The 13792-nt window shown below is 42.7% G+C and overlaps 1 protein-coding gene across 1 annotated transcript in view; it reads left to right on the top strand.

Moving 5' to 3' along the window:
• IFNGR2 (interferon gamma receptor 2) overlaps positions 1-13792 on the top strand; it is a 39781-nt gene that overhangs the window by 9778 nt on the left and 16211 nt on the right. The window contains exons 2-4 of the mRNA XM_084614826.1: positions 5044-5170; positions 8158-8333; positions 13093-13229. Coding sequence (XP_084470952.1) covers positions 5044-5170; positions 8158-8333; positions 13093-13229 — 440 coding nt within the window. The remainder of the gene's footprint in view (positions 1-5043; positions 5171-8157; positions 8334-13092; positions 13230-13792) is intronic.

Below are 13792 nucleotides of genomic sequence, written 5' to 3'. Positions count from 1 at the left end.
AGTAGCCATTGATGGACCTATCCTCCATAAATAACATCTACCTGATCCACAGCTGAAAAGTGCTATATAGGAGCCAGATATTTTATTTTATTATATGATGCTTTTCATCAGAAGATGTAAACGTGCTTAAATAGTGTAAAAAACAAAGTCAAGTGCACAGAAGTTAGGAAATGCCAGAATTAAGGTTGCCTGTGCAACATTAATTTGGCCCTTTTGTGCATATGCATTATGATACAGTCTTTAATTACATGGTCACACTTTTTTCCCACAGGACCCTGCCTCATTCAGTGCACTGGATAGACGGTGCCCACTCAAGGAGCCAGCTATTCAATATGTTCTCTCCTTACTATTCCAGTGTGGCCCCATGCCATATGTCAGAGGTGGGCAAACTACAGCCTGTGGACCACATGCGGCCCACAGGACCCTCCTGCCTGGCTCTTGAGCTCCCAGGCAGGGAGGCTCGCCCCCAGCCCCTCCCCTGCTGTCCCCCCCTTCCCCGAAGCCTCAGCTCACTGCGCCACTTGCCCAATGCTCTGGGCGGCGCGATTGGCTTCAGTCAGTGAGGGGGTGGGGAGCGGGGGGGTTGGATAAGGGGCAGGGAGATCTGGGGGGCAGTCGGGGGCAGTTGGATGGGACGGAGGTTCTGGGAGTGGCAGTCAGGGGACGGGGAACGGGGGGTTGGATAGGTGTGGGAGTCCCGGGGGGCCTGTCAGGGAGTGAGGGTGTGGATAGGGGTCGGGGCAGACAGGGAGCAGGGGGATTGGATAGGGGAGGTCCTGCGAGGGGGTGGAGGGGACAAGGAGCCGGGGGGGGGGGGTTGGATGGGTTGGGAGTTCTGAGGGGGGCAGTCAGGGGCAAGAGGTGGCAGGGGCCAGCTGTTTAGAGAGGCACAGCCTTCCCTGCCCGACCCTCCATATACTTTGGCAACCCCGATGTGGCCCTCGGGCCAAAAAGTTTGCCGACCCCTGCCATGTGTACTACATATTATTCAACCTCTACTCTGAAGACAGAATTATTGATTTCATTATGGTTTTTCTGTGGCATGCATTGTGTGCTTTACAAAGATAAATTATTTGCACAATACTGCTGAGAGGTGAGAGGGGGTATTATCTCCAGTTTACAGATGGGAACTGAGAGAGAGGTTAAAATGAAAAGTATGCATTAATTTTGAGTGCCCAATTTGAGATGTCTAGGGCCTGATTTTTTCAGAGTACTTAATGTCCAGAGCACTTCACCCATTGACTTCAGTTTGCAGCTGTGAGTACTCTGCACTTTTGCAGATCAGACCCTAGTCTCAAGTTGGGCACCCAGAAAATGAGGAACACACAATTAGTGACCACCTGTGAAAAGTTTAGATGAAGTGACTTGCCCAGGAACTTGGTGGCAGAGGCAGGGTCAGAATCCAGTTCTCCAGAGCACCGTTCAACTGCCTTAACCATGAAACCGCCCTTTCTCTTCCTGCCAGTCCCCTGCCTCATTTATCACACTTGCAACTTCTGAAGCAAATGAGGCAGGGGTCCTACAGATAATAGCCACCTTCACTGCACAACCCTGATTCATCCATAGAGCATGTCTATCTTGTGCACTGAATGAGGGTGACCTGCCTGGTGCACGGGCACTGACTGAGGCAGAGTCCTTTGTAAAAAATAGAATGTGATCATATAATTAAATACTGTATTATAAATGCACAAGGGGTTGACTAAAGGTTGCACAAACAACCTTATGTCTGCCATTTCCTAACTTTTTGAATGCTTAAGTTTGCAACCTTCATGTTCTTTTAATGTTAGGGTGGTCGTGGTTTTTCTTTTGTGTAACATCCTAGGTTGTTTTTTTTTTTTTTTAAAAAGCAAACTGGAAAAAAAAACAAATTTCATCATTGGTCATCAGTAAGGCTGTGATTCAGACATGGATTCTGTGACTTCCAAAGACCTCCGTGACTTCAGGGCTGGTTGGGAGCTGCAGGGTCCCCTGCTGCCAGCAGTGGCAGGGGCGACCACCAATGCTCCCCACCCGCATGGGCAGCACAGAGAACCCCACAGTTCTCCACCTCCATAGGGGGCAGGAGGAATCCCTAGAGCTCCCGAGTTCGGATCCCCAACTGAGGGGGACACTGCAGCTCCCAGCCCACCCACATCTGCCCAGCCTTCATAAATGATCTGGAGGATGGTGTGGATTGCACCCTCAGCAAGTTTGCAGATGACACTAAACTAGGAGGAGAGGTAGATATGCTGGAGAGTAGGGATAGGATACAGAGGGACCTAGACAAATTGGAGGATTGGGCCAAAAGAAGTCTGATGAGGTTCAACAAGGACAAGTGCAGAGTCCTGCACTTAGGACGGAAGAATCCCATGCACCGCTACAGACTGGGGACCGAATGGCTCGGCAGCAGTTCTGCAGAAAAGGACCTAGGGATTACAGTGGACGAGAAGCTGGATATGAGTCAACAGTGTGCCCTTGTTGCCAAGAAGTCCAATGGCATTTTGGGCTGTATCAGTAGGGGCATTGCCAGCAGATCGAGGGATGTGATCATTCCCCTCTATTCAACACTGGTGAGGCCTCATCTGGAGTACTGTGTCCAGTTTTGTTTGGAAAGCGTCCAGCAGAGGGCAACAAAAATGATTAGGGGACTGGAACACATGAGTTATGAGGAGAGGCTGAGGGAACTGGGGATGTTTAGTCTACAGAAGAGAAGAATGAGGGGGGATTTGATAGCTGCTTTCAACTACCTGAAAGGGGGTTCCAAAGAGGATGGATCTAGACTGTTCTCAGTGGTAGCAGATGACAGAACAAGGAGTAAAGGTCTCAAGTTGCAGTGGGGGAGATTTCGGTTGGTTAGTAGGAAAAACTTTTTCACTAGGAGGGTGGTGAAACACAGGAATGCGTTACCTAGGGAGGTGGTGGAATCTCCTTCCTTAGAGGTTTTTAAGGTCAGGCTTGACAAAGCCCTAGCTGGGATGATTTAATTGGGGATCGGTCCTGCTTTGAACAGAGGGTTGGACTAGATGACCTCCTGAGGTCCCTTCCAACCCTGATATTCTATGATTCTCATTTTGTCATGGATATTTTTAGTAAAAGTCAGGGACAGGTCACGGCTTCCATGAATTTTTTCATTATTGCCCGTGACCTGTCCCTGACTTTTACTAAAAATATCCATGACAAAATCTTAGCTTTAGTCATCAGCAGGGCTAATACCTTGAAGATCCATCACACATGTCTCTGTCACTTGAGCTAAGAGAGTAATTGATTGTTGTCACCTTCTATGTGGACTAGCACTAGAGCGGAATGAGTCACACACTTTGCCAGGGTTTCAGAGCTATTTCTTCACAGATGGGGACTGGTGAGACTCAGGAATCTTGGATTCCATTCCAGGCTGTGGAGAGGAGTATTCTCTAATGGTCACAGACCCGTGTGCCTGTTCCCCACAAGCTTGACCCCTGCCACTCTATAGTCCTATCTTTTCTTCACCCCAGTTCCATTCTCTAAGCCTAGCCAGTCCCAGTCTCCTTGATCAGCCAGTCCTGGTTTCCTGCTCTGGGCTCCCCTGAGTTAATCTCTTTGTTTGAGTTAATCTCTGTCCCTCATCAATCTTCTTGCCCAGCCAGTCTCAGTGGCCCCTTAGCTCCCAGTCCCAGTTTCTCTCTTCTTCCCCTCTGTCCCCCAGGCTCAAATGCCAGTCTCTCCCTGGCCCGCAGTCTCAAGTCTCTCCCTCACCAGACTACTTGTTCTAATCTCCTCTCCCCCACCCCCAGTCTGGCTGTTATCCCCTGTGCATTTGAATCCGGCACCTTCCTCTTCTGTGTAGCCTAGGCACCAGCAGGAGGGCCACTGAGCACAATCTCCCTGCTCTCAGTTCTGGTGCCTGGCCTGACCACAGTAGCTGGGGAGTGCAGCATGCTCAGTGTGGACAGTATCCATGGATATTTTGGGTTTGTTTAGTCTGGAAAAGAGAAGACTGAGAGGAGACAACACTTTTCAAGCACATAAAAGGTTGTTGCAAGGAGGAGGGTGAATAATTGTTGTTCTTAACATCTGAGGATAGGACAAGAAGCAATGGGCTTAATTTGCAGCAAGGGAGGTTTAGGTTGGACGCTAGGAAAAACTTCCTAACTGTCAGGGTGGTTAAGCACTGGAATAAATTGCCTACGGAGGTTGTGGAATCTCCATCATTGGAGATTTTTAAAAGCAGGTTAGACAAACGCTTGTCAGGAATGGTCTAGATAATATTTAGTTCTGCCATGAGTGCAGGGGACTGGACTAGATGACCTCTCGAGGTCCCTTCCAATCCTATGATTCTGTGATTTTTAGCTCCAGAACTCTGATAAGTCTCTGCTGAGCATGTGAACACTGAGATGGTTCAAAGGGTTGTAATTTGGCTAAATTTGGGCATTTTTTCATGAGAATAGCAAAAGGACATCCCCTGTCAAATTTGAAGTTCACCTGTTCCAAAGCATGGAGGTACTCGAGCTTTCAATAAAATGGCTGCATGGTTTTTTCCTAATCTTGTCTTTGAAAATGGCTGAACCATTTTGCCTGAAACTTTCCAACAAATTCAGCCTGAGCCAGACACCGAGCATGGAAAATTTCAGCCCAAACAATTAAAGTTTGGCAAAGTTACAAACAACTGGTTCAGGGTTCTGTAACTGGAAGTGTTGGGTAACCTGTATATCGGAGTGGTGCTATCAGTTTCACCTATAATAAAAATAGTGATTTTAATTTTTCCCCTATAGTTTCCTCTCCCAAAGCCTTCCTTCAGGATATTGGATTTAACTGCAAACTGTAGCTTGTATCTAGTATTAGGCAATAGTGCAGAAAACAATAATAATGGGTAATAGAGATGTACGGGCATTGGTGCATAGTACACTTGGAAACAGATGGTGTGGAGGTCTCTTGTTCTGCAGCAGTTGAGGAAAAGGTGCAAGTTTGTGGCAAAGCTGTATAAATATGTGGCCATGAATTTTGGAGGTGAGGAAAGGTGATTTCAAATCTGTAGTTACTGTGTGTTGAAAGTTTTATTTACTGTTTTGATGTTTTTCTCTATTTTAGAATCGTCATTCCAGTTACCAGCACCACAGAATATGACAATTTACTCATATAATTATCAGAATTTATTGAGATGGGCTCCTGTTAAAGTGGATAATGGCTCAGTGTTGTATACGGTCCAGTATAGTACGTAAGTAAATAGTTGCATTCTACTAAATTGGTTTCATTCTAATAGAAAAGTCTAAGCTTGTATGTAGAAAATGAGGTTTTTATTAAAAAGGTTTTCAGGTACATTTGAAAACAAATTTCTTGGACTGAATTATTTCCACTAAACAAGGAAAAGAATGAAATCCTTCCTTTTTCCCAATTTTTTTTCACTCTTGTTCCAAACCAGCTTTGTTAATATTTTTCCTGAAGCCCATGGTTATTTATACTCGGGATGTTCTTATTTTAAATATCCATATAGATAATAAGACAGAAAATATTATATTTCCTCTATATAAATCCATGGTACGCCCACATCTTGAATACTGCAGGCAGATGTGGTCTCCCCATCTCAAAAAAGGTATATTGGAATTGGAAAAGGCACAGAAAGGGGCAACAAAAATGATTGGGGTATGGAACAGCTTCCATATGAGGAGGGGTTGATAAGATGACTTTTCAGCTTGGAAAAGAGACGACTAAGGGGGGATATGATAGAGATCTATAAAATCATGACTGGTGTGGAGAAAATAAATAAGGAAATGTTACTTACCTTTGCTTACCCAAGAAGTAGGGGTCACCAAGTGACCTTAATAGGCAACAGGTTTTAAACAAACAAAAGGAAGTATTTCTTCATACAACGTAGTCAACCTGTGGAACTTTGTCGGAGGGTGTTGTGAAGGCCAAGACTACAATAGGGTTCAAAAAAGAACTGAGAGAGAGGTTAAAATGAAAAGTATGCATTAATTTTGAGTGCCCAATTTGAGATAGACAAGTCCATCAATGTCTATTAGCCAGGATGGGCTGGGAATGTGTGACGGGATTGATCGCTCAGTGATTACCTCTTCTGTTCATTCCCATCTAGCCCAGTATCCTGTCTTCCGACAGTGGCCAATGCCAGGTGCCCCAGAGGGAATGAACAGAACAGTAACCATCAAGTGATCCATCCTCCCTCGCCCATTCACAGTTTCTGGCAAACAGGCAAGGGACACCATCCCTGTTCATCCTAGCTAATAGCCATTGATGGAGCTATCCTCCTTGAACTTATCTAGTTCTTTTTTAAACCCTGTTATAGTCTTGGCCTTCACAACATCCTCTGGCAAGGAGTTCCAGAGGTTGACTGCATTTTATAAAAAAAACAACCCCAAACTTCCTTTTCTTTGTTTTAAATCTTCTGCCTATTAATTTCATTTGGTAACCCCTAGTTCTTGTGTTATGAGAAGGAGAAAATAACACTTCCTTATTTCCTTTCTCCATATCAGTCATGATTTTATAGACCTCTATCATATCCCCCCTTAGTCGTCTCTTTTCCAAGTTGAAAAGTCAGTCTTATTAATCCCTCCTCATACGGAAGCCGTTCCGTACCCCTAATAATTTTTGTTGCCCTTTTCCAATTCCAATATATTTTTTTTGAGATGGGGCGACCCCATCTGCACAGAGTATTCAAGATGTGGGCATACCATGGATTTATATAGAGGCAATATGATATTTTATAGATTCATAGATACCGAGGTCAGAAGGGACCATTATGATCACCTAGTCTGACCTCCTGCACAACGCAGGCCACAGAATCTCACCCACCCACTCCTGCGAAAAACCTCACCTATGTCTGAGCTACTGAAGTCCTCAAATCATGGTTTAAAGATTTCAAAGAGCAGAGAATCCTCCAGCAAGTGACCCGTGCCCCATGCTACAGAGGAAGGCGAAAAACCTCCAGGGCCTCTTCCAATCTGCCCTGGAGGAAAATTCCTTCCTGACCCCAAATATGGCGATCAGCTGAACCCTGAGCATATGGGCAAGATTCACCAGCCAGATACTACAGAAAATTCTTTCCTGGGTAACTCAGATCCCACACCATCTAACATCCCATCACAGGCCATTAGGCCTATTTACCATGAATATTTAAAGATCAATTAATTTTCTGTCATCTTATCTATTCTTAATGTTTCCCAACATTCTGTTCACTTTTTTTGACTGCTGCCGCACATTGAGTGGATGTTTTCAGAGAACTATCCAGAATGACACCAAGGTCTCTTTCTTGAGTGGTAACAGCTACTTGAGACTCCATTTTATATGTATATTTTGGCAAACGTAATCCCATGTGCATTACTTTGCATTTATCAACATTGAATTTCTTCTGCCATTTTGTTGGCTAGTCACCCAGTTTTGAGAGATCCTTTTGTAGCTCTTTGCAGTCTGCTTGGGACTTAACTACCTTGAGTAGTCAGTTTTGTATCGTCGGCAAATTTTGCCACCTCACTGTTTACCCCTTTTTTCAGATCATGTATGAATATGTTGAATAGAACTGGGCCGACTATAGATCCCTGGGGGACACAACTATTTACCTCTCTCCATTCTGAAAACTGACCATTTATCCCTACCCTTTATTTCATATCTTTTAACCAGTTAGTGATCCCATGACAGCTTACTTTGCTTAAGAGCCTTTGGTGAGGGAACTTGTCAAAGGCTTTCTGAAAATCTGAGTACACTATATCCACTGGATCCCCCTTGTCCACATGCTTGTTGACCACCTCAGAGAATTCTAGTAGATTGGTGAGGCATAATTTCCCTTTACAAAAACCATGTTGATTCTTCCCCAGCAAATTATGTTCATCTATGTGTCTGACCATTTTGTTCTTTACTATAGTTTAAACCAGTTTGCCCGGTACTGAAGTCAGGCTTACTGGCCTGTAATAGTTGAAGGCATTCAGCCTCTGGGATTACAGAATGTCCCCTGCCTACCTCCTAAAGTTTTTAATTGGCTACATTTTGAAAAGAGTTTCAGGTGCTTTGAGAGAAGGCGTTGCATGGTTATAGAGTAAAACTGCTTGAAAGTTGTACTTTTATATTAAATGTCGATTCTTTAGAAACTGGCTAGGTGTAAAGAATATTTGAGAGAGCGTTTTCTATCAGTTGTACTAGATGCAGCAGCGAGGCGATTCCACTGACTTATTCTTTCTTCATTTTGTATTGCAGAATGGCCTGTGATTGTTGGGAAGAAATTAACTGCACAAATATTACAAAGACTGAATGCAATTTCACACATCCAAATATCAAAAGCTTTTGGACAATTACTTTACGTGTTAGGGCTGAGCTAGGACAAGTGAAATCTGTCTGGGTGGAAACAAATACATTTGTAGCAGACCAAAACAGTAAGTCTCTTATGATCTCAGCCTCTTACCTCCTTATAGAAAATATTTCTGATAATTGTTGTTATTATTGTGTCTTAGTTTTCTTCACTTTATATAGTATGTGAGAGAATTCAAAAGAGAGGTGATGGGACCTGCTGTGTTAGGAATCTGTTTTTAAAATCTGTTTCAGTTTATATTTGCTATGCCAGTGGTACGGATACAGAGACCTAGGAGAAACTGGTATCTGTCAACTTTTCTGTAATGATATTAAAACAAGTTTCTCATCTACACTGAACTCTTGTCAGCACCAGTTGATGGGGGAATCTGTTGATGACAACTAATTTTTCTAAATTGAACAGAGCCCAGGAGAGCAATAAGTTAACTTTTTTTATTTTCCTGTAGATTTTGGGCTTTTCTGCACACCTAATTTTGTGATCACTCCTAAACACATTTTGGCACCAAATGCATATAATTTCAAAAGTACCTACATTATTCCCTACTTGTATAGTATAAAGGGTCAGGGATATACAGTACACTCCCGTTTATCCAAAACCCTATAATCTGAACTTCCACGTTATCTGAATCCCTTCCTTGTCCCCCAGTGTGAGATACCTGACCTCTGCAGCCTCTTCGTGCTGGGGGATAAGGCAGGGATTCAGATAATAGAGCAGAGATCCCCAGCCAGGGCTGTGAGGAGGAGGACAAGCCCCTGGCCATGGCTCCTGCCCTTTTAATTATCCAAACTCAAGATTATCCAAATAAAATCAGTGTCCCCTGTGCTATTCAGATAATGGGGAGTATACCATACTGACAAAATCAAGGTTAATTTGGTGGCTGCGTGAACACATTTAACTTTACCATTTAGAAGTATCCACGAGTTCCTTTTTTATGGTTGGTTTCTGAGGTAGGAGGAGATTCAGTGGTGGGTTTCCTTTATTCAAAAGTTAAGTCTGAAATAATGTTTAGCGCAGAAGAGAGTCCTTCATTATTCCCTCTTATTTCCCAACCTGGGGAATGGATCCTGTGGGTGGGGGCATACGACTAGCTCAAAGGAAGTGCAAAGCAAAGGAGAGGCTCGGGGGCTGGGGAGGAACTGCATGATTCCACACCTACCCCTTCCCTGCTTGTGTATCCAGTACTCTGGGTACTTTCAAGTGGCCCCTTGAAAGCCAGCAGCCTTCTCTGCCTTCTCATGTGGCACCTCATGTAGCCAATCCTAAAATCAATTCCTGTAAACTCAGCTGTTAGCCTTCTAGCTTGTGTGTGTTTTTTCCTATGGCATTCAAATCAGCCATGTAGATCACACCCCAGATCATGTTTCACACTCTGAGCGGTGAGAGAGAGAATATACTGGGGAGAGTTACTTGCCAAGTGAAATGTTCAGAAGAGAGGACACGTTAAAGGAGAGAGAGCAGTTGCAACTGTAGTAGGGCATGATGCAAGAAGAAACTAAAAAGTTCATGATCCAATGTATTAACAAGAGGGCCAACTTTCCACAAAATAATTTTGAGCAGAGCAGAACCATTTGAATGAAGCAGGGTGAAGTTTTATTATTTTTGTTTTTCTGTTACCATAGCATGGATGACATTGCAACAAAATGAATCTAAACGTGTCCTGCCATTATAAAAATAATAAGCAGAAGTTACAGGAAAGGATCAGTTTTCTCTTGTGTTATGCTAGGCTGTCTGACTTTTTTTCTGGTCTTTTAACATTTGTTTTTTATATATTTGTAAAATAGCTGTGTATAGAGCTCAGAACTCCATTGTATTAGGCACTGTGATACAAATTAGTTAAGAGTCCAGGGCAACTCACCGTTTTTTCTTTATGCCATGCTATAACAATAATTAGGGATAAACTAATTGCTTGGTAGTCTTGTATTTATACAGGAAGGTACGTTTTAGCAGTTCACTTCCAAACTTTGGTGACCAACAAAATGTTCAAAAACCAGTCGGAGAACACTTCAGTCTCTCTGGTCACTCGATTTCTGATCTCAAAGTGACTATCCTTCAGCAAAAAAACTTCGAAAACAGACTCCAACGAGAGACTGCTGAATTGGAATTAATTTGTAAATTGGATACAATTAACTTAGGTTACTTTTTATAATGACTCAACCATTCCCAGTCTCTATTCAAGCCTATTTCCCCTTGTTTATTCCGCCCCCCCCTCCTCCCCCACTGTTCCTCAAACGTTCTTGTTAGACCCTGGATTTGTGCTGGAAATGGCCCACCTTGATTATCATACACATTGTAAGGAGAGTGATCACTTTAGATAAGCTATTACCAGCAGGAGAGTGGGGGGGGGGGGGAGAGAAAACCTTTTGTAGTGATAAACACCCATTTTTTCATGGTTTGTGTGTATAAAAACATCTTCTGTATTTTCCACAGTATGCATCCGATGAAGTGAGCTGTAGCTCACGAAAGCTTATGCTCAAATAAATTGGTTAGTCTCTAAGGTGCCACAAGTACTCCGTTTCTTTTTGCGAATACAGACTAACACGGCTGTTACTCTGAAAATGTTCAATGGGAAAATTAAAATATAACATACGAACGTAAGTGTGACGGGTTCGGTCACAGGGACCCCGTTGGGACTGTCACCTGATGTGCTGAGACTACCTCTGAGCCCGTTTTCCCTGGCAGCTTGGGACTTCAGTACCCTGCCTGGTTGAGCCAGACACGCTAGCTTGCTGCAAACACAGACTCGGGTCTGAACCATGTCCCCCACAAGCTGCAGACTTAACTGAAAACAGCTTAAGAAGTGCTACTGTCTCTAGCACCCAGACATCCAGTTCCCAATGGATCCAAACCCCAAATAAATCCATTTTACTCTGTATGAAGCCTATACAGGGTAAACTTATAAATTGTTCACCCTCTATAATGCTGATAGAGAGATATGCACTGCTGTTTGCTCCCCCAGGTATTAATTACTTGCTCTGGGTTAATAAGTAAAAAGTGATTTTATTAAATACAAAAAGCAGGATTTAAGTGGTTCCAAGTAATAACAGAACAAAGTAAGTTACCAAGCAAAATAAAACAAAAACATGCAAGTCTAAGCCTAATACTGTAAGAAACTGATTACAGATGAAACCTCACCCTCAGAGATGTTCCAATCGGCTTATTTCACAGACTAGACTCCTTTCTAGTTTGGGCCCAATCCTTTCCCCTGGTACAGTCCTTGTTCTAGCTCAGGTGGTAGCTAGCAGATTTCTCATGACTGCATCTCCTGAGACCCCAAGCCTTCATTCTTCTGGGCCTCACTCACAGGAAGGCTTGCAAGTAAACAGAGCCATCTACAGTCAGTTGTTCTAGTTGATGGGAGCTATCAAGATTATGAACCACCATTAATGGCCCGCACTTTGCATAATTACAATAGGACCTCAGAGTTATATTTTATATTTCTAGTTTCACATACAGGAATGATACATTTATACAAATAGGATGACCACACTCAGTAGATTATAAACTTTGTAATGATACCTTACAAGAGACCTTTTTCATGAAGCATATTCCAGTTACATTATATTCACACTCATTGTGACGTTGCACTCCATATGATTTTATGAAAATATCCTGATAAGACCCACTTCTTTTCCTCTTCTTTAAGCCTTGGCTGCACTGGGAGTTTGCCCCAATCCCAGCCATTGAAGACTATTCACAGACGTAGCTGGAGCAGTGCAAACTCCTAATGTAGGCAGGCATAGCTGCTATTCACACTGGTGGGGCCTAGCCTTGCTTGAAATAAAGGTAACCTGATGTAGTGCAAATAGCAGCTTTGCCTGCCTATACCAGAGGTGGTACCAATGCATCCACACCTGTGGCTAGAACCAGGATAAATTCCTAGCTGTAGACAAGGCCTTGGTTCTCCTTTTACCATGTTGCATGCATCTAACCTCTCCTCCTTGCTTGCATCTGTCTTTTCATCCTCCTTCCTCTAGAATCTTTTTGCTTTCTTTTTCTCTTCTTAGCAACCGCAGCATATAACAGTAGCGCCATGTTGAAATACAGGAGCACTTCACAGATGCAGCTGGCTGTGAAGTGAAACTGAGTGGGGTTATAACATCCTTGTCAGTTTCCTTTTGCGGCCTTCTCCACCTGTAGGTAGACTTTGCGCATGAGACACTACTCTGGAGTTGATTGCCTGGTCAAGGGGTGTGTATGAGAGAGACTACCGATCAGAAATAATAATAATAATTAATAAGCACATATATGGTGTGTTTTTATCTGTAGTTGTTAGTGCTTTGCAAATGCTGGTAAACTTCCTCAGTTTTATCCCCAGTGGATAGAGTGAAATGATTTTCCCAAAATCACACAATGAGTCAGTAGTATAGCCAGTAATAGAACCCACATCCTCTGACTCTAAGTCCAGTGTCCTATCTGCTGGAACAGATGAGGCTCCTTTGCTGGGAGGCAATATGGGAAGCCCAGAATGCATAGCTGATCTGGCATTTTGAAGGAAAAATTTAAATCAGATTAATGTCAACAAGGCTATGCAAAAGTCAGAGTGAACTGCAGATAGATCCTACTACAGCTTGATAATTTTTCAAGATAAAGTAGACAAAATGATTCTTCGTATAATTTAAATTCACATAAAAAGCCAATATTTAGTGCTGTGAAGCTATTTGAAATAATTAAGGAGTAAATGTATTTGAACGATTTATATCTCTTCCAAATAACAGGCTGTTGTATTCAGTAATTTCTTATTATGCATCAGATCAAAACTAGTAGGAAATTTGCTCATTTTTAAAAATTCCAAATGTTCATCTATTTTTTTTGTTCATTTTCAGCTACTATAGGGCCTCCTGTTATAGTAAATGTGGATTCAACACCTGATTCGCTTTTCCTTAGCTTCGTGCCGCCTGTAAAAGAAGATACTTTACAATATCTTGTGCGCTATTGGGAGAAATCAACAAATAAACAACATGTAAGAATTCTTTTTATCTCTCTCCTTTTTTTGGCAAAATGGTAGAAAGAAATGGAGGGCAAAGTTGTAATATTGACCTTTTTTCCAGCAGAAAAGAAGCTTGTTAGTTAACTGAAGGGAAGTTAATCTAATCTGGGCTCAGATTTATTAACTGTTATTAATTGAATGGATGTAAAGTTTTCCAAAGCCCTTAAGTGACTTAGGAATTCCATTTTCAAAAGTGATTTGGGCTCCTAAACACCTTCATTCTGAAAATCAGACTCCTAAGTCACTTAGGCACTTTTGAAAATTTTACCTAGGACCTCCGAGATTTTTCTCTCTCTCAGGCCTTGTTTGGACTGGGAATTTCAGCCACTTGTGTCCAGTTACTGGAGTAGCTGTGCTGGTTCAAATCAAAGCCTTAATGTAGACAGGTGCAAAACTGCTACAAAACCTGATTTGTGCAGTATCAAGAAAGGTGAGCTGTGCCAGTTCAAATCTTGGCCTATGGATAGGGCCCTACCAAATTCACAGTCCATTTTCGTCAATTCCATGGTCATAGGATTTTAAAAATTGTAAATTTC

The sequence above is a fragment of the Lepidochelys olivacea genome, assembly GCF_965140295.1.
Source record: "Lepidochelys olivacea isolate rLepOli2 genome assembly, chromosome: 1".
Taxonomy (NCBI): Eukaryota; Metazoa; Chordata; order Testudines; family Cheloniidae; genus Lepidochelys; species Lepidochelys olivacea.
Note: the sequence above shows the minus strand (reverse complement) of the source record. Positions and strands in the feature narration are given on the sequence as shown.